Below are 22,501 nucleotides of genomic sequence, written 5' to 3'. Positions count from 1 at the left end.
GTAATACCAAAAATGATTAGCTATTATTTTACCTCTTAAGTTTAGTGACTAGGATTAAAATTATGCACAGTACTTTAAAAAAAAAAAAAAACAGTAAAAAGTAATCAGAGATCCAAAATACTTGAGCAGGTTTTAGGTATTTAGAAGTTATTTTTTTCTAATGTTCAAGTTCCATTGTCTACATTTTTCGTACTGCATTTTCCTAAGGAGGATGAGATATAAAATTGATTAGAATGAGTGCCAACCCCATCAAAATTAGATCTCAGTGCTGAGTCTAAATTCCAAAAGGAGTTCAGTTATCTTCTAGGGTGTGATTACATAGTAGACTGCCAAAATTGGGAATTTTTTTGTGTGTCATGAACTGTCAAGGTGGCTACAAAAATAGGAAAAAATACAGTCTTCTTCCAGAAGGTTCAATCCAGGAGTAATTACAAAATGTGAACTATAAAAATTGAGCAGTAGAGTTCCCTTCATGGCTCAGCAGGTTAAGAACTAGTATACATGAGGATTCGGGTTCAATCCCTGGCCTTGCTCAGTGGGTTAAGGAACCCATGTTGCCGTGAGCTGCGGTGTAGGTTGCAGATGCAACTTGGATCCCACATTGCTCTGGCTGCGACATAGGGCAGCTGCAGTTCTGATCCAGCCCCTAGCCCAAGAACTTCAATATGCCATAGGTGTAGCCCTAAAAAGAAAAAAGAAAGAAAGAAAAATCGAGTGGTAAATGCCATAATCATGATATGTTAATAATGGTTGAGAATACTGAGATAATCTACCTGGAATAATAGGAAAGGCTTCAATGATCAGTGATATTTGAGCTGTGTCAAAATAGGTGATTCATCTATAAAGAAATAGTACTGGAAGTTTTCCCCTTTTTTGTCCCTGTTTTACTGTATTTTTTATTGTGGTAAAATATGCATAATAACCTATCATTTTAGTTATTTTTAAGTGTACAATTCTGTGACATTAAGTATATTCACGCTGTTGTTCAGCCTTCACCACCATCCATCTCCAGAACTTTTTCATCTTCTTCAGCTCTAACTCTCTACCTAGTAAATTCTCATTCCTTACTCTCCCCTCTTACTAGCCCCATGGTAACCACTATTGCACTTTTTATCTATGTATTTGCCTACTCTAGGTAGTTTTTCTATTAAACTCTTTTTTGTCCACTAGCCCAGCATGCACTTGGTATTCAGTGCATTTTTAAATTAAATGGAGATTATGAATCGAAAGGCATTGCTTAGGGAAGTGGGTTGCCTTTTTTGAGTGAACTCAAATTGCTAGTTATCACAGTAACCTAGGAAAAATTTTGTTTTCTCTTAAGTATTTTTCCAGTTTTGTTGAGATATAATTGGTAACATTGTATCAGTTTAAGGTTTATAACATAATAATTGGATACTTAACATCTACCACCTCACATAGTTAAAAAAAATTTTTTTCTTGTGATGATATTTTTTATTTCCTTCTTTTCATGTAGTTTACTTTACTTTTTAGACTGAATCTGGATATGGATCTGAATCAAGCTTGCGTCGACATGGCTCAATGGTGTCACTGGTGTCTGGAGCAAGTGGCTATTCTGCAACATCCACCTCTTCATTCAAGGTTTGTGGTTATGAATGCTTGAAGTTAAGGTTTAAATCAATTCAGTTTAGTACTGCATGTTGCAAAAAGAACTTATTTGATAGTCTTTTGAAAGAATTTTTCTTCAATGTAACTTATTTAAAGTTGTTGCAGCAGAGTTTTTCTTGTTTGTTTTTTGGGGTTTTTGTTTTGTTTTCTTTTTTTGCCCTTTTCGAGGGGAGGGTTGACCATGCCTGTGGTATATGGACGTTCCCAGGCCAGGAATCAGACCCGTGCCATCGCAGTGGCCCAAGCTGTTGCAGTGACAATGCAGAACCCTTAACACACCATACCACAGGGTAACTCCCAGAGTATTTTTTTAAGGAATAAAATCATGATTCATACAAATAAAATGAATACACGTCACAGATTCTATTTCATGAAATAAGATCTAAAAAAAAAAGAAAGGTGGGGAGCTCCCATTGTGGTGCAGCAGAAATGAATCTGACTAGTGTCCATGGGGATGTGGTTTCGATCCCTGACCTTGCTTGGTGGGTTAAGAATCTGGTATTGCTGTGAGCTGTGGTGTAGGTTGCAGATGCAGCTGGGACTGTTGTTCTGTGGCAGTGGCATAGGCTGGTAGCTGCAGCTCAGATTCAGCCCCTAGCCTGGTAACTTCCATATGCTGCAGGTGCCCCCCTAAAAAGCAAAAAAAAAAAAAAAGAAGAGAGAGAGAGAAAGGAAGAAAGGTAGCTCAAAGGAGAATCTGAAGAATGCTGAAGTGATTTTGCTAATATATGCAAAACTGATCAGTATTCACAGATTAGTAACCAATATACTTCCACTGGATAAAGTTCATGTGCATCTCTATGGATGAGAATTATTTACACTGCTCTCAGTTTTCTACTACTTAAAAGAGTTCTAAAATAGCTCAAATGCAATAAAATAAAAGACTTGTATATGGTAAGACCATACCTTCCGTAGACGACCCTCACTACTCTTCGCAAAGGACACCTAGTAATGTTTTTTTGCCCATTTTAAAATCTTTTGACAGTATTTTCTCACAGTGTTTAATTTGAAAATACATGTTTCAGTAACAAGTTATCAGGCTTATTGCTCTCATTTCCTCAGGCTTATCACCTCCAAGCCTTTAATTAGCTTCAAATCTGTCTCTGGAAGTATTACATTAAACTTGACAGCTCTCCCTACCCGATACCCTCAGTAGTAAGGTATAAACCGTGAAAGGTGATGAAATACTGTGAGACTATATAAATTCTGGTCTTGTTAACTTGGATTATATCCTCCCTTTTTGTGTTTTGCAGAAAGGCCACAGTTTACGTGAGAAATTGGCTGAAATGGAAACCTTTAGAGATATCCTATGTAGACAAGTTGATACTCTACAGAAGTACTTTGATGCCTGTGCTGATGCTGTCTCCAAGGATGAACTTCAAAGGGATAAAGGTTAATTAGGCTATTACCACTATTTTTACTTGGAGAATGAATGGATTTAAAGCCTCTTGATTGTAAAGGGTAATGTCTTTAAGTGATAAGGTAATTATAGTCACTTTTGCTGCACACCCCTAATGTAGCAGATTTTATTATCCACATAACTTTTACATTTTAATAACATATCCTTTTAATCTGATCACTCATATCAGATATCATTGAAGATTTTAAAGTGGTTTTTTATTCCATTAAAAAATATAATATCATCTTGATAATATTGGACATTTGATGTGATTATGTCTAATAAGTGTACCCTATGATGAATCTCAGAAACAAGCGTATCTTTATGTTAAATCCTCCAGGTGTGAAATCAGTCGATCTTTTGCTCCCTTCCTCTTCCTCCTCTTCCTCTCCCACTACCTCTCTCTTTCTGTCTCCCTCCTTTCCTCTGGCCTTTTGCTTGCAGAAGAAGTAAATAATGGAGCTACGTATACGTATAAAAGTAATTTTTAGATGTTCTGAGAGATAAATGATCTTTAGTTAACTTATGATGTGAATTGTTAAATTACTTCTCCTTTGTTGCTGCTAGAAATGTTAGTGATGTTCCCAATATCTATATATTCTTTAGTATTTCTCTTAATTTGTTGTGTAGGCAAAAATAAATGATTCATGGCAGTATTACTAAATAGTGCTCATTAAGTTCATTCCGAGTATAACTAGGTTGCCTGACATGGTTTCGTTTCTTGGTCTTATTAAATGTATTTGATCAGAGTTCATATTCTTTTTGTCTTTTCTTTGTTCCCTTTTTCTGCCTTCTTTTGATCTTCTTTGTTGGCTTTTTAGTTAAACTCTATTATTATAGTGGCTACTTTAGGGTTTATAGTATGTATATTTAACTTATTCTACCCTCAAGTACCACTTCTATAGTATAAGAACTTTAGAATTAATGTATTTCCATTTCTTTCCACTCCTGAGGCAAGATATTAGCATTCTCTAGCCAATTCCTTGTGGATTATTCCAGGTTTGCATTCTAGGAAGAGGTGCTTTCCCTGCCCCGTGTAGGCTTTGGGTACTCTTCCCTGGAATCCTTTCAGATGATTCTGTGACCTCTGTAGTTCTCTCAACTTGTATGTGCTGTTGGTACTCAACTGCATACTCAGGGGGACCGTCTCCCCATCTCCAGAGTCCCCTCTCTGCACAGCTCTCTCCTCCCAACATTCTGCCTTGTGAACTCTAATGTCTTTGTCTCTCTAGATTCTCAGGTGTATTTCCTCACCTCAGAAAGTCTACCAGGCTCACCCTGTGTTTCTCCTTAGTCTACAACTTGGAAATTCTTCCATGGCAATAAGCTGGAACTCACATCATTTGTTCCCCAACTCTTAGGGATCACTGTCCTTCGTTGTCTAATATCCAGTGTCTTGAAAACTATCGTTTCATGTGTTTTGTCTGTGTTTTTTAGTTTCACACTGGAAGATTAATTCTTTACCTGTTATTCCATCTTTGCCAGAGAAGAGCCCATATATCTTTTAAAGTACTTAATTTCATCTAAAGTAACCTTAAGGTTCTTTATATTCAATACACTTTAAATTTTTGGTTCTTTAACATTCGCTGTTTATTTCTCTAAAAATAAAGACAGTTGAACTTCTATTTTTCATTAATTAAAAAAAACATGGGGCGCCCCCTTGTGGTGTAGCTGTTTAAGGAATCCAGCATTGTCACTAGCTTGGGTCTCTTCTGTGGCATAGGTTCGCTCAGTGGCCTAGGAACTTCCACCATGCTGTGGGCACAGACAAAAAACCCCCCCAAGACAAAAACAAAAAACCATATATGCTTTTTTTAAAAAAAATGAAATTAGACATTATACATCAGCTTTCATTTGCTTGCAAAAAACCCTTTAAACCAAATAGGATGTATACAGATTTGTATTCCTTGTTTATTTTAAAATGATCCACACCAATAATATGTAGCATTTTAAGGACAAGAGCGACGGGGGATGGAGTGGAAGTTGAGATGCAATAATAACTAGGCCGTGTAGATGATTCGGAAAAAAAAAAAATGTTATTTTCTTTTTATGGCTACACTGCAGCATATGAAAGTTCCCAGGCTTAGGGCCAAGTCACAGCTGCAGCTGCCAGCCTACACCACAGCCCCAGCAATGATGGATCCAAGCAGCGTCTGCGACCTGTGCTGCAGATTGCAGCAATGCCAGATCCTTAACGCACTGAGCAAGGCCACGGATCAAACCTGCATTCTTATCGATACTAGTCAGGTTCTTAACCTGCTGAGCCACAAGGGGAAATCCATGAAAAATATTTTTAAACATTACTCATGTTTGAATATATCACACCAGTGGTAGACTAATGTATTAGTTTACTAGGGCTGCCATCACCAAAGTACTGTACAGACTGGGTGGCTTAAACAATAGAAATTTATTTCCTCAGAGTTCTGGAGACTAAAAAGGTGTGATCAAGGTTTTGGCAAGTTTGGTTTCTTCTGAGGGCCATGAGGAAAGGATCTGTTCTAGGCCTTTCTCCTTGACTTGTAGATGACCATCTTCTCTCTGTGTCGTCACATCATCTTCCCTCCGTAAGTGTTTATGTCCAAATTTCCTCCTCTTATAAGAGACACTGGTCATTTAGGGCCCACCGTCATAACCTCATTTTAATTCGATACCTCTGTAAAGACCCTGTCTCCAAATACGGTCACATTTTGGGGTATAGGAGGCTTAGAACTTCAACATGAATTTGGTGGGGGGCACAGTTCAGCCTATAACAGCTGATTTCCCTCTAAATGGCTATTGTAAGAAATTATATTTTTAAGAATACATGCTGGACAAAGGTAAAATAAGAATATGGACCATTCTTTCCTATTTCAACTGTAGATCAGTATCAGAATTGCTAGTAAGGCTGACTTAACCTCATAGCCTCGCCCACCCGCCACCCCACACATAAACACTTGAATAAAATTTAATTAACCATTTAGTTCTAAATACTCTGGGATTCAAGAAGTAGAAAATAATATCTCTGACCTAAACATACTGTTTGATTTTAAAACAAGACATTCACACCATATTAAAAGTAACGGTTCTACTCTTCCTCTTCTATTCATTATTAGTTTAATGACTTGAAGTATATTACAGTTCTCCACATCCTTTTCTTCTGTAACATAGATATTGTATCCAGCACATATGATTGTGAGAATTAAAAGAGGATATGTACATTAGCCCTGTGCTTAATAGCAAAAAAAATCAGTAAATAAGTAATAGCTGCTATTATTAATCTGATTAATTTGCATTATTGGGATAAGGAAAGCAGGAATGTGCAAGATCCAAAGGTGGAATTTAGCATAATAGAGTTGAGTATTGGTAAGGGAGACACTCTGATTGGGGTGGGGTATTTGTCTTAGGACAGTAGTTTCAAACCATGTCAGATATCCCTTAAAGGTGCCTCAACAATGGACAAGGAGTGCTTGGTTGGGAAGAAAGTGGAGAAGGCTACTCTTTTAGCCAGGGCAGTTCTTGTTTTCATCAGTTGTATATATTGAGTATTGGCTAGAAAAAGAAGGTTGGAAATCCCTGTTTGGTAGTACTAGGCTGTTGGATGATTATGGATATTAAGGTGAATCCTTAGTAACCCAAAGTAGATACTAAGTAGATGAGTGAAATGCAGACCTTTTAGTGTTATTTAAGAGCAGTTAATCAGAGTAGTATTGAGTGAAGGTCAGGATCTTGTGTGATGGCAAGTAATGATTTAAAATCAGAGCAGTGTCATGTTCGTTAATTTCTTTGAATTGATCATATTTGCAAACTATTGATGAGAAGATGAAGATCCACAGAATCTGGGAATTTGATTAATCTTGGAACTGTGGTGTTTGCAAAGGCCTCACTGTGAATATTGAAAAAGGAATGATGCCCAGGGAAGAGAAAAATGTCAGTCGGATATTCATTTCGGCTCTCTGTTAGGAAATAAAATAGGAGTTCCTCAGTGGTAAGGAACCCGAATAGTGTTGCTGAAATTTTGGCTGCCTCTGTGCACCGATGCTAAATAGAAACACGGGGGAGTCAGAGTTGGAGGAAACAGAAAAAGAAACTTTAATTGGCCAGGCAAAGAGGGGAACATAGACTAGTGCCTCAAGGACTTTTCCCCCTCTTAGAGGGGGAAGTGAGGAGTCTTACAGTGTTGGAGGAGCAGGGCATGATATGCTCACATACATTTTCCTGATTGGTGGGTGGTGAGATAATTGGGAGCATCACCAACCTTCTGGTTCCAACTGGTCTAGGGTCTCTGTGTTTTTGGGCAGCATACGGTTGACTTCTTCCACGAGGTGGGGGGATTCAGCACCTGCAGACAGCTTCAAGGACGTGGCTCAGAATATTATCTATAGTCTTTGAAGAACTGAAGTTCCTTGACTTTGTTGAATGGGTGAATTATTATTACTGTTTTCTTTTTTCTCTGCATTTTTCACTTCCCTGATTAAATTGGTTCTTTGACTTGAAGTTTTTCTATAGATGAAAAGGCAAGTGGAGGACATGAGTGGGGGGTCACTCTGGGAAGGCCTCACAGGGTCCTGCTCGGTTACAGTAGTATCCATGAGGACGCAGATTTGATTCCTGGCCTTTCTCAGTGTGTTAAGGATCTGGCCTTTCCCATGAGCTGTGTTGTAGGTCACAGACTCGGCTCGGATTGCACGTTGCTGTGTCTGTGGCATAGGCTGTCAGCTGTAGCTGTAGTTTCTAGCATGGGAACTTCCATATGCCACAGGTGTGGCCCTATAAAGCAAAAAAGCAAAAAGAAAGAAAATGGTAGCTTTTAGTAGATAATAGCAGCTTATGATTTGCAAAGCTTGTTATAAATGAGTGTAAAATTTTCACATGATGAGAAAATGAAATAGCCCAGTAATTAGAAAATGGCAGTACAGAAAAAAGATTATTTTCCATAGTGATTCCTACCATTTAGTTAAAGGAAAGAACAAGGACCAAGAGTGGTCTTTGCATTCATTGCAAAGAGAGTCAAAATAGATGAAACGTTCCTTATAGAGCCAAATGACTCCTGAGGTAAAGAAATATAGCCAAGAAGTAAGACTAGTTCAGAATTAAAGTTTCTGATACAGAAAGGGAGTTCCTGAAAAGATAATAAACTAAAGAAGCCATTAGAAAGTGGAGAATAAGGTTGGGGGCTGAGGTTTAGAAATTTGCACTCAGAAGGGAAATATGGGAGTTCCCATCGTGGCTCAGTGGTTAATGAACCCGACTGACTAGTAGCCATGAGGACTCGGGTTTGAGCCCTGGCCTGGCTCAGTGGGGTTAAAGATCCGGTATTGCCTTGAGCTGTGGTGTAGGTCAGAGATGTGGCTTGGATTCTGAGTTGCTGTGTCTGTGGTATAGGCCAGCAGCTGTAGCTCTGATTAGACCTCTAGCCTGGGAACTTTCGTATGCCCTGGGTGCGACCCTAAAAAGACAAAAGACAAGAAAAAAAGAACTAAAAAAAAAGGAAGTGAAATATGTAGAGCAGAGGATTAACATCTGTTAGGAAGCAGATAAAAGGATAGTACATAGAAGAAAGAGGTGTGTAGAGGAACACAGGATTTTCTGTTTTCTGCAACTAAGTTAAGAGTCCAGGCATTCCTGTTGTGGCTTAGAAGGTTAAGAACCTGACAGTAATGTCTGTGAGGACGCAGATTTGACCCCTGGCCTTGCTTGTTGGGTTAAGGATCCAGCATTGCTTCGAGCTGCAGTGTAAGTCACAGATACGGCTCAGATCTGGCATTGCTGTGGTTGTAGTGTAGGCCAGCAGCTTCAGCTCCAGTTCCACCGTAGCCTGGGAACTTCCTTGTGCCACAGGTTTGGCCCTTAAAAAAAAAAAAGAAGAAAAGAAAAGAAAAAAGGGGTGGGGGGGTGTCTAGGCACAGACACTTTGAAATGAATTAAAATTGATATCACATCTGTAAGTCATTATATTTTTCCCTGCATGTCCTAGAGGCAAGATAAAGCATCTTCTGCGTGTAAGTTAGCCTCTTACCATCCTCTTCAGCCTTTGTAGGCCTCAGATAGGATTAGGAAATCTCTCCGAGATAGGGAGATAGAAAGACCAAAAAATGAAATAATTCACATCTCAGTACCATCCCTTACACAAATGAGAAGGGGTGCAGTTTTTATAATAAGTCATTTAAAGACATTCCACAGCATATTTATTGGGCATACCTTGATAAGCGCTGCAAATCAAAGATGAATAAGATCATTTACTCACAGGATCCAGAGTATATTGACACAGTTGAACATAATAATCTTATTAGTTTATATGTGCTTTCATCTTAACATTCTTAAATATATTTTATTTAGTGGTAGAAGATGATGAAGATGACTTTCCTACAACACGTTCTGATGGAGACTTCTTGCATAACACCAATGGCAGTAAGGAAAAGGGTAAGTAGTAAAATTTTCCGCCTCTGTTGGGTAAAATAAACTTGCTAAATAATATAGCTCACTATATAATAAGAATAATTATCTAATGGAGTAGTTAAATAAAAATTTTAAGCTGGAAAGTGGAAGTTTCTTCTAGGAAAAGACATTATGATATTAAATAATATGACAGCTCATCTGACAAACACTCATTCTGTAAGTTTCAGACACTGGCCCATTTATTTCAGCCATGTTTTATATAATAAGTTTCTGATACTAAAGGAGTATTTCTTAGGGAGGAGACATTGTAATGAACTTGAATGTTTCTTTAGAGTGTATTTCTTTCTGTTTAATGTTCTTTTCTCTTTCCACTTGGTAACCCGGTGTTGAAAAGTATATAATCAGTATTGTTAAAAAAAAATATTGAAATAGCTCTGATTTTACAGCACATTTGTTTATAGACTCAGGAGCAAGATGGCTTATTTCATTTATCGGTTTATTAATGGTTGTTCTGTTTATAAGGGCTAACCCATGAAATGGAGTTCTTAATTGTTCGTTATAAACCTACATTTTGCAACAATGTGGATGAACCTGGAAGGCATTATGCTGAGAGAAATAAACTAAGGATAAATATTGCATAGTATCACTTATATTTGGAACCTATGTATGATGCGCAGTTGGAGGGGGGCAGTGTGACAAACTGTAATTCATAGTCAGATGCTCAAATGCTTTCTTTTAATATATCCTAAGAAAAAGCTAGCCTGAGAATTTCTAAAATTTTTTTAAAGTTACAAATAAATCTTTGTGAAAAAAATAATTTAATTGTGCTTATTTTTGCTGATGTTATGAAAGAATGTGAAGTAAAATCAGTGTCTGTGGTATATTTTCAAATAACTTTTTAGTGTTATATACATAAAAATAATTTCCATATTTCAGAAATCATTTGGGAATATTCAGATATGGATATTAAAATCTAATGCTTCTTTTCCCCACCTTTTCCTGCTTTCTTCTTCTTCTTTCTTATTTTCATCATGGTTCTCTTCTTTTTTATAAGCCCCTCTATTCTCAATTATGTAATATACTGTCTAATTACAAAGTTTTCCTTATAAGTTGGGTCTGAAATGTTCAACCTTATTGAGTCATCCAGATATGTATGTCTTTATGAAATTAGAGGATTATTTTGGTACAGTTCTTTCTATTATATTTTAATTTCACAGTGAATAACCTTTAATAGAAATAAGATTTCATTTGGATATTGGAAAAATTATTGAAAGAAGATGTAAAACTCTCAGATCCAATGTTCCACCATTTCACTTACACTCCACTATCCCATCTGTATTCGCCAAAAGAGAATGGAAGCTTATTTTCTGTAGGAATGGAACTGCAGAGGTTTAGATTCAGGAATACCAAGCACAGCAAAAGATAGGTATATTGGCCTGTCAATAAAGTGATTAAATAGAGACATACATGCTGATTATTAAAATCTAACAGCCTTAGTTTTCTGCTTATCTCTAAGAACTCTGCTAACCAAAGACTAAATGGAAGTCTGTATACTGAAAGATGCAATCCCCAGCTTCCTTTTCTTACCATGTTTCCAGAATATATTTTCTGATATAAAACCAGACAAGGATTTTCTGATAAAAATTAGAAGATAACTCTGGAGACACTGAAAGGCCATAGAGAAAAGACTGAGAGATTTTGCAGGGTTCCACCGTGACGAAGCTGTCTCATTAGCAGATCACCATTTGATGAAGTCCACTAGTTAAAAAGCCCTCCCAGTGTATATGGTACTTGCAGTACCTAACTCTTAAGTGTGATCTGGCTAGATCTCCACACATCTTTTAGGAAAGCCTCCAATATCTTTTTTTTTTTTTCTTTTCTTTTTAGTCCATACCTATGGCATATGGAAATTCCCAGGCCAAGGGTTGAATCCAGGCCATAGCTGTGACCTACACCATAGCTGTGGCAACATCAGATCTTAACCTACTGTGCCACAATGGGAACTCCCAACATCTCTTTTGAAGGGACTAAAACCACGTTATAGAAGACTGGGTTATTTAAGTCATTTAGAGAAATGTCCTACAAGATATTTGAACAGTTTTTAAAATCACAAGTGATGTTTTAAGTACATTTAGGGAATTCACTGTTTAAAATAGTGTATTTCTTAATGTTGATGGAAATGATGATAATCATCTTAGATGGAAAGTATCTTTTCTGGTTAACCTCTAGAAATAAGTCAGAAGCATTAGATATAATCTGATGAAGTGAACAGAACATGTCTTTAAAAAAAAAAAAGGTATAGTACATATTCTGGGGGTGCAGCCCTCTAAAAAAAAAAAAAAGGTATAGTACATATGTTGAGGGTGCGCGGCCCTAAAAAAAAAGAAAGACAGAAAGAACATACCATTATCTTGTGTAGAGAAAATCATAAGGAATCCACTAAAAAACTATTAAAACTAATAAAGTTCAGTAAGATTGCAGTATATAAGATCAGTATACAAAAAAATCAATTATATTTCTTGTACACTAGCAATGAAAATGTGATGGTAAAATTAAGGAAGCAGCTTTATTTATAAAAGCATAACAAAAGAAGCACAAACCTTATACTCTGAAGACCACAAAACATTATTGAAAAAAATTAAAGATGACCTAAATAGATGGAAAGATTTCCCACGTTCATGGATCAGATGGCTTAATTTCGTTAAAAATTTAGTATTACCCAAGTTGACCTGTAGATTCAATCCGGTCTTTACCAAAATCCTAGGTGGATTTTTTTTTTTTCCAAAAGTGAACAAGCTAGTTCTAAAGTTCATGTGGTAATACAAATGACCCAGAGTAGCTACAATAGTCTTTTTTTAATTCAATGAATTCTATTATATTTATAGTTGTACAGCCATCATCACAACCTAATTTTAGAACATTTCCATTCCAAACCTCCAGTCCTTCCTCCCCCACAATCTGATCCTTTTGGTAACCATAAATTTTTCAGAGTCTGTGAGTCTTTTTCTGTTCTGCAAAGAAGTTCATTTGTGTCTCTTTCTTAGATTCTAATATAAGTGATAGCATATGATATTTGTGTCTCACTGTCTGACTAACTTCACTTAGCATGATACTTTCTAGGTCTATCCATGTTGTTGGAAATGCCATTATTTCATTCTTTTTATGGCTGAGTAATATTCCATTGTGTGTATGTACCATGTCTTCTATATCCACTTCTCTGTCAGTGGACATTTAGGTTGCTTCCATGTCTTGGCTATTGTACCTGCAGTGAACATTGGGGTACATGGCTTTTCAAGTTATGGTTTTCTTTGGATAGATGCCCGGGAGTGGGACTGCTGGATCATATGGTAATTCTGTAAAGTGGTGCAGCCACTATGGAAAACAGTATGGAAATAACTCAAAAAACTAAAAATGGAATTACCATATAATCCTACAACAGTCGAAAAAGAAGAGCAAAGCAGGAGAACTCACACTTCCAATTTCATAACTTACTACAAAAGTAAAGTGTGGTTCTGGCATAAGGAAAGATATATAGAACAATAGAACAGAATTGAGAGTCAAGAAATAAACCCTCACATTTATAATAAATTGATTCTTCATAAGAGTACCAAGACAATTCACTGAGGAAAATGTTTTGTCAACAAATGCTAGGCAGCTGGATATCCACATGTAAAAGAATGAAATTGAGCCCCTACTTCACACCAGACACAAAAATTAACTGAAAATGGATCAAAAACCTAATTAAAAGAGCTAAAAAGCATAAAACCGTAGAAGAAATATTGGAGTTAATCTTAATGACCATGGATATGGCAAAGCTTTCTTAGATAGGACACCAATAGTCAAAGTGAAAAGGGAAAAAAGATAAATTGATCTTTATCAAACTTTAAAACTTTTGTGCTTTAAAGAATACTGTCAAAAAAAGTGAAAAGGTAACACAAAATGGGAGAAAACATTTGCCAGTGATTTATCTGATAAAGGATTTATATTGAAAATATATAAAGAATTCTAAGAAATCTAGAATAGGCAAGTATCTCAGTTTAGAGTTGTACAAAGCATCTGAATAGACATTTTCACAAAAAAGATACCCAAACAGTCAATAAACTCCTGAAAAGTTCCTCAACTCATTAGCCATTGGGAAAATGCAAGTTAAAACCACAGTGAGACACCACTTCACACCTATTAGGCTGGCTATAATCAGAAATACTATAACAAGTGTGGGCAAGAATGTGAAGAAATTGGAACTCTCATATACTGTTGGTGAGACTGTAAAAGAGTATCTGCCTTGGAAAAGAGTCTGGCAGATCCTCAACATGGTAAACTTAGTGTCGTGATTTAACCTAGCACTTCAGGAGAAATGAAAACATACATCTGTATAAAAACCTACAAGGATGTTCATTGCAGCATTATTCATAACAGTTAAAAAGCAGAAGTAACCCAAACATCTAGCCGCTAATGAATGGATGAACAAAATGGAACATTTTTTGACTGTGTAAAGGAGTAGCATGCTGATATGTGTTGTATCATGGATGAACCTTGAAGATATTACGCTAAGTGAAAGAAGCTAGTCACAAAAGACTACTTATTGTTCATTTATATGAAATATTCGGAGGCAAACCACAATGCAGAAAATGTATTAGTGGTTTCCTAAGGCTGGGGGGCTAGGGGGAGTAGAGTTGGAGAAAATGGAAAGTGACTGATAATGTATATCGGATTTGAGGGGATTGTTCGTGAAAATATCCTAAAGTTGGTTGTGGTGATGTTCATACAATTCTGAATATCCTAAGAACCATTTAATTATATGTGTTAAATGAGTGAATCTTACGGTGTGTAAATTATATCTCAATAAAGCCGTTATTTAAAAGAAGACTAAATACAGACATTAATATTGTTAGATTTTTTTGGCCTTTACTTTAGATTAAACCAATCTAAAGACAACAAATTTGTACTCCTAAACCCCTGTTTCTTATGATTAATTGTATTAATTAAACAAAGATGACTACTTGTATAGATTATGATATCTATTTTCTACTTGTTCCCACTTATCTATATTTTAACTGTATTTTCTGGCCAGTTTTTTAACTTCTGTCTAGTCCTATTTTGTAAGTAATATACAAGAGCATTTGTCATGGCATCTAATATATAAAATGACAGTAAATATTAACTCATCTATCCAATGCTCTTGATGAAACTCATTGAGAGGAAGTTTAGTGTTGATGGAACATACATTATTCTAGGAATCATGAGTATTGTCCTTCCTTTCCTCCTAGTCTTTATGCAGATGCTAATACTTTATCTAAATTAAAAAGTTAGACCACAAATCACTTTTCATCCTCTTAGCTCACATATTTTTCATGTGAATATATTAAATTTAGTTTTTTAGCTAACTGCATCTTATTTTGTTAGAATAATATCTACAGTAGACCAGTAGTCCCAAACCAGTTGATTGTTTACCCTAGTATGATTGATATCATGGTCATTGTCTTCAGTCATGTTTCTTCTTTTTCATAGTAGACAGGTAAGGAGAGATTTAAACAAAGTTGCCTTCCTATATGTTCAGAAGGACTTGTCCACCAGTTTTTTTTTTCTGCCTTGTGTGTAAACATACTTGGTCATTTGGAATATTTCATGTGGGGAAATGAAAATCTCACCACCACAGAAACTGGATCCCCCGTTAGGTTGGCTATGATTCATATACTGTGGGAGAGTCTAAATGAAATGAAGGGATTATGGATCTCTTGGCTTATGTCAGTATTTGTTTTTATTTTTGACATGTTGATGTGAATTAATGGGTTCCTTGATTTTCTGAGTGTTGATACCTTTAAAAGAGTTTTGGAGTATATAGTGTCAGGGTTCAACTAGAAGAAGTGTAAACCTGTGTGATAATTTTTGGAGTTTTAAGTACTTGCAAATCTAGATTTATGTATTATTGTATAATTTCTTTCATTTCTGCCCTTCATAAGCATGGTCATATACACATACTAGCAGCTTCCTTTTACTACAGTGTATCATTTTCCCAGAAGAAGCTAAGGCATGTAACCTTCTATCTTTAAGATCTTCTTTCTCTTGTTTTCATCTTAGACATTGATTTAGATAAGTATGCTCATCTAAAATGATTGACTACTTTGGGGATTTGCTTAAGTTTTGCCATCAAGATTAACATAGTTCTACAATATAACATATATCTTATATATGCAATAGATATAAGAGACTTGGAGCAAAAAATCAAAGTAACCAATACTTAGAGCAGCCCAGTGGATGACAAGCTAAAATGAGGACTGTCTTCATGACCTTCATTTCCTAACAGATGTGACAGGAGACAGATTTATCTCAGAAAACTTAGTATGTGTGAAATACTTATTTTCAACTGTTTGAAAGATTAAAACTCTGTTACATAGCACCTGTATCATTCTGAAAAAGATTTGAGGGCAACTCCTTCTGCAGGTAGTTAAGTGCAGCTGAAGAGATACATTTTGTTTTTTCCAAGACGTTGTATGTTGTTTTTCATCTTGTACTGACTATAAATTAACAAGCAGCATGAAGAACTCATTATTACAGTGACTTTTAGTTTCTAAGTTTATTATTAATAAAAATTGTAGTTTAAAAACAATCTTGGAGTTCCCATTGTGGCTCAGTGGTTAACAAATCTGACTAGGAACCATGAGGTTGCGGGTTCGACCCCTGGCCTTGCTCAGTGGGTTAAGGATCCGGTGTTGCTGTGAGCTGTGGTGTAGGTTGCAGACGCGGCTCGGATCCCACATTGCTGTGGCTCTGGCGTAGGCCAGTGGCTACAGCTCCAATTCAACCCCTAGCCTGGGAACTTCCATATGCCACGGGAGCGGCCCAAGAAATGGCAAAAAGACAAAAAATAAAATAAAAATAAAACAACAATCTTGGTAAGAATGATAGAAAATATAGGGGGAGGGAGTGGGGTAGATTGGGAGCTTGGAGTTAATAGATGCAAACTATTGCTTTTGAAATGAATTAGCAATGAGATCCTGTGTTGCACTGAGAATCATGTCTTGTCACTTATGATGGAGCATGATAATGTGAGAAAATAGAATGTGTACATGTATGTGTAACTGGGTCACCATGCTGTACAGTAGAAAAAAAAATTGTATTGGGGAAATAACAATTTTTTAAAAATTTAAAAATTAAAAAAAATATAAAAAAATAGAGAAGTTACAATGATAGGATTTTCAGAAAATATAAGAAAAATAGATTTTTTAAATTAATGGTATAATTAATGTACAATAAACTGCATATATTTAAAGTATACAGTTTGATTAAGTTTTGATATAATGAAGCCATCACCACAATCAAACCTATTATCATGTCTGTCATTCCCTGAACAGTTCCCTCCATCTCCTTTGTCTTCGTTTCCTCCAGCAGTTCTCAAATAATCATTGCTCTCTTTTCTGATGCTGTGGATTAGTTTGCATTTTCTAGAATTTAATATAAATGAACCCAGATTATAGGTGAGGGGGTTTTGCCTGATTTCTTTCCTAGTTTGAGATTCCTCATTGTTATATGTATCAGTATTTGATTTCTTTTCATTGCTGTGTAGGATTTCCTTCTATAGATAATACCCATGATTTCTTTAATCCATTAGTCTATTGGTGGACATTTGGATTGTTTATAGTTTGGGGCTGTTATAAATAATGTTGCTGTGAACATTAACATGCAAGGGTTTTTTTGATTAACATGTGGTTTATTACTTGGGGCTAACTACCCAGACATAGAATGGTTGAATTATGTAATTACATATTTAACTTTTTACAGAACTTGCAAATTGCATTTCACCAGTTATATTTGAAAGTTCAAGTTCCTCTAAATTTCAACTAACACTTAACCTGGTCAGTCTTTTAAAATTTTAGTCTTTTAATAGATATGTAGTAGAATCTCATTGTAGTTTTAATTTGCTTTTCCCTAGTGACTAATTGTATCAAGCATCTTTTCATCCACGTATTTGCCATGGGTGTCTCTTCTTTGGTGAAATGTGTGTTCAGATTTTGTCCAATTGTGTGTGTGTGTGTGTGTGTGTGTGTGTGTATATATAAAATTGTGTTAACTATTTTCTTAGTGTTGAGATTACTATATGTTGTATAATACAGAATATATAATGTATATTGATAAAGGACTTAAGTCTTTTATCACACATATTCTGTGCAGAGATTTTTCTCCCAGTCTGTGGCTTGTCTTTTTATTCTTCTTGAAAAAAAATTTAAATAGAAATTCTGTATATTTAAAGAGTCTAATATGGTGAAAAGATTACTGCAGTCAAGCTAATTAATATATTTCCTCACAGTTACCATAATTTTTTTATTAACTGTAGATGAGCTCTCTGAATTTACTTACCCTGTATAATTGCAACTTTCATTCTTGTAACAGTGCCTTCAAGAGCAGAAATTTTAAATTTTGAAGAAGTTTAGTTTATTATGGTTGTGCCTTTGCTGTCATATCTATGTAATGAGTTTTTAAAGTTGAAAGTATCACTGTTTCATTTATATGAGTTCTATTGAAATGGTTTCTTTTAATTATGATACAAAATATCATGCTCTCTTATTTTGTATCTTGAGTTTTAAGAATTTTTAATTCAAATGTTAACATTGAATTAAAATTATAAAATGTAAACATAAAGAACCATTTAATGTGTGCATTTGTCCCAGACTTATGTTTGAGCATTTGTTTAAATTTTTTAATAGTAAGTTTGGCAATGTCTTTTTTTTTCTTTTTTATTGAAGTATAATTGACTTACAGTATTATATTGATTTCAGGTGTACAACATAATGGTTTGATATTTTTATACGTTACATAATGATCACCACTGTAGGTCTGGTTATTATTTGTCATTATACAAAGTTATTATAATATTACTGACTATATTCTCTATGCTGTACATTACATCTCTGTGACTTATTTGTTTTATTTCACTTTGGCAATTTCTCTTCGGGTATTTTTTACATTCAAGGCTTCTCAAAATGTAAGATAACTGTTGCCACAATAAGTCCCACTCTACGTTGTCTAAGTATTATTATCAAAGTGTTAACTCCTCCTACCACTTTATTCACTGGGTGTAGCATAGCAAATAGGTTTCAGGAAATAGAAAGTAGAAAAAAAGAACTCGAGAGTACATGTGCTGTTATAAGCTTCTTTGCTCATAGGATATGAATGGAAATTTTTTTTACTGTTGACCAACAGAAAGGAAATTATAGTTTGATCAGGCTTGTTCTGATGTGTTAGTTTTCTAAACATTTTCTAATTTTTAAGTTGCGATGAGGAATGATTTCTTTGTTAAAAAGATTTTTAGTGACTTTTTTTTTTTTTTTAACCAGTATTTCCACATGTAACACCAAAAGGAATTAATGGTATAGACTTTAAAGGGGAGGCGATAACTTTTAAAGCAACTACTGCTGGTATCCTTGCTACACTCTCTCATTGTATTGAACTAATGGTAAAACGTGAGGACAGCTGGCAAAAGAGACTGGATAAGGTAAGATTGGTTTTTTCTTCTTTTAAAAAAATAATCAGATTTTGTTTATATACCGATTGACATTTAAACCAAACTGACTTCTTAGGGAAAAAAAAATCTGTTGGATTGATAGATGTAGCAGGTGGTAACTGCTCCTCTGAAACTTGCTAAGCATCTTAAACCCATCTTTTAATGAGATTCATCAGGTACATATTCAATTACAGTATTCATTCTTCACTGGATTTTAACATAAAAGTTTTTGTAATGGTAATATTAATGCTTTGGATTAGAAATGATGAACCATTTAACGTTACCCAGCTTTATTGTGTGATATATGAAACTCCACTGAAGTTATATGATGTATTAAAACACCAATTTTTAAAGTTAAACATTAACATATTGCATTCATGGCCATGTATATTTTCCAAGGTCATTGTGATAGCATTTAACACACATTTTGTTGTTTATTGAACACTTGCCTTATGTTCACTTTTGCCCACCTTTGTTTAAACTGCAGCACTGATAATAATATTATAAAATGAATCCTAAGTTTCAACCGTGAGGTAGAAATTGGCTCAGTGAATTTGGTTGAGTAGGAAAACTTCTGTTTATAAATAATTTAATGTCAATAAGGTGTTAGAACTAAACCATATCTTACAAAATATAGTTTTAGTCAAGTGCCATCATTTTATAGAAGATGAGCCCAGACTTGTCCAGAGGTGTTAAGTAGCAGAATTAGAAGAATTTTATTCGACTATCGTCTGTATTTCAGCTCTGGATATTAGGGCAGACATCAGTCAGAATCTTATCATTCATTAGTGAGTCTCATTGCTTGCAATATTTGAAGGTTTTATCAGTGTGAGCAGAACACTAAGGAAAGCAATGTCATCATTGATGTAATGGCAAAATGGCTACAGGATTCAAATAGCACTGTGTGTTTAAGAATGTCCCCATGTTTAAAGAAAAGAGAATTGTTCACAATTTTCAGGTGCAGGTGAGAGTAAGCCAGGTTGACAAGCAGTATGTATTCTTTTAAAACAGGCATCAGCAATGTCCATTTATGGTACAGACACTTCATTATTATTCTAGAGTCAAACTATTACATCATCAAAGATTTCAGCTGTGGATCCAATTGAATTTTTAGGAGATTCCCTTTTCACACAAAAAATAATGTATTGAGCAAATGAGACAATCCCTTAAATCCATTAGACTAATGACTCAAGAGAATCATTCAGCTTATTCAAAATGTTTTGGAAACTTTCTTTTAGCTAATATCTCCCTTCTTCAGTCTTTTTATCCTAAGCTCTCCTTTCTTCAGTCTCTATATTATTCACTAAAGGATCGTCATCTCCAATCATATGCTGTAACTGCACTGCCTAAAAAAAATAATAATAATAATTAAAAAGAAGACATGGCTTCCCCATCTTTTTTGAAATTGCTTACTTGAAAAGGAAGATGAACTTGCAGTTGTCTTCAGTGTTCATAATCTTATCCCTTCTTTTTCTTTATTGGGTAGCAATAAGTATACCAAACCAAAAGATCTATGAAAAAAGCACTTATGTTGCACCATATTTAATCAAATAACACCTATAAATGATGGCAGTATTAATTGAAAACTGCAAACTTCTGTACTTTATAGTCCTCTTACAGGTCTATCTAATGTCAAATCTTATTCACCTTTTCCACTATATTTTTTTCTCAAGTTTGAAATAGGATCCTGGTTACATTTTACAGGAAATATAAGTGTGTATATGCATACACAGTACATACTTGTATATTCAGTGTGTATACACATGTATATACTCTATATAAAGGCTAGGAAGTTCTTATAGAGCTTATCAAAAAACATGTCTTTTAGGTAATCATATAATTGGGAAGGAAAGTACAGTGATAACACTACTCTTTAATTGAAGTATTATTTTTTAAAGAATTTGTATTTTTCTTGTGTGCTAGACTCCAAGCTAGAAATGGGGAAACAGTAATGAACAGGAAATCGTCCCTTAAGGAGCTTAAAATCTAATGAGAACAGTTAAATAGGTGATAGGTGATAGGTGATATAATAATAGCTGTTTAATAGCCTTTGTTTAACTTTTTTTTTTTTTTTTTTGCTTTTTTCAGGGCCACACCCGCAGCATGTGGAAATTTCCAGGGTAGGGGGTCAGATCAGATCTACAGCTGCCAGCTTATGCCACTATGCCACAGCCACAGCCCTGTGGGATCCAAGCCACGTCTGTGACCCACACCACAGCTAACAGCAACACTGGATCCTTAACCCATTGAGAAAGGCCAGGAATTGAAACCATATCCTCATGGATCCTAGTTGGGTTCATAACCGCTGAGCCACAACAGGAACCCCCAGCCTTTGTGTAACTCTTAGGTAGATCTCTAATACATGTTTATCTGTGTATACATATATTAAAGGTGTATATAATTTAGATATAAATCTCTATATAATAGATCTCTGATTTTATGTTTAACAGCTCTTTTATAGATTTCTAATGTCAATTCCTAGAGCTAAGTAATTAAAAATTATTATTCTTCATGGTGATGATTTTTCTTGGTTAACTGTAAAAATAATTTCTTTTTTTTAAAGAAGTATGCTTAATTGTTAGCCAGCCATGTCCAGGAAGACCAAAAATTCTAAGGTTAAACAATTTTAGTTCTTAATGATATGGATAAGAGAAAACCTATTTATTGAAAATGTTTGTCGACTTCCCATCATGACTTAGTGGAAATGCATCTTACTAGTATCCATGAGGACCAAGGTTCAGTCCCTGGATTCACTCCGTAGGTTAAGGATCTGGCATTGCTGTCAGCTGTGGTGTAGGTTGCAGACGTTGCTCGCATCTGCCGTTGCTGTGGTTGTGATGTAGACCAGCGGCTGTAGCTCCAATTCGACCCCCAGCCTGAAAACCTCCATACGCCATGGGTGTGGCCCTAAAAAAATGACCAAAAAAAAAAAAATTGGAAAGAAACTATTTGCTTATATTAATAGACTCACAGGTGTATAATTTCACATGTTTTTTCACTTGCCTTGAAGTCTTTTTAATATTGTTGCTGTGCTGTTCATTTTTACTTTGTTCATTTTTTTTAATTAAGGTTGGTGATGTGCACCAATCTCGAGTGTACTGTTTGATGAGTTTTATATACATATATACTCCCCTGTAACCACCACTCAGATCGGTACAGAACTTTTATAAGGTTTCTTCATGCCCCTTCCTAGTCCATACCATTCCACCACCTCAGGAAGTAACCACAGAGGAGTTCCTACTGGGGCTCAGCGATAATAAACCCAACTAGTATCATGAGGATGTGGGTTTGATCCCTGGCCTTGCTCAGTGGGTTAAGGCTCTGGTGTTGCTGTGAGCTGTGGTGTAGGTCACAGCTGTGGCTCAGATGGTGCATTGCTGTGGCTGTGGCTATGTCTTGCAGCTGCAGCTCCGATTCAGTCCCTACCCTGGGAACTTCCATGTGTCGCAGGGACAGCCCTAAAAAGCAAAAAAAAAAAAAGAAGTAACTATAGTTCTAACTTATATCATCATATATTAGTTTTGCCTGTTTTTGAACAACCTGTAAATGGAATTATACTAATAAACTCTTGTGTCTGGCTTCCCTGACCCACCAACATTGAC

At 35.5% G+C, this 22,501-nt stretch overlaps 1 protein-coding gene across 1 annotated transcript in view; it reads left to right on the top strand.

Annotated features, from left to right (window-relative positions):
• The window catches only part of COL4A3BP (collagen type IV alpha 3 binding protein), a 127,594-nt gene that overhangs the window by 61,354 nt on the left and 43,739 nt on the right, over positions 1-22,501 (top strand). The window contains 4 exon segments of the mRNA XM_021084454.1: positions 1,492-1,599; positions 2,880-3,018; positions 9,341-9,424; positions 18,733-18,890. Coding sequence (XP_020940113.1) covers positions 1,492-1,599; positions 2,880-3,018; positions 9,341-9,424; positions 18,733-18,890 — 489 coding nt within the window.

Source organism: Sus scrofa, chromosome 2 (genome assembly GCF_000003025.6).
Source record: "Sus scrofa isolate TJ Tabasco breed Duroc chromosome 2, Sscrofa11.1, whole genome shotgun sequence".
Lineage (NCBI taxonomy): Eukaryota > Metazoa > Chordata > Mammalia > Artiodactyla > Suidae > Sus > Sus scrofa.
This window is presented reverse-complemented; position numbering and strand designations above follow the sequence as displayed.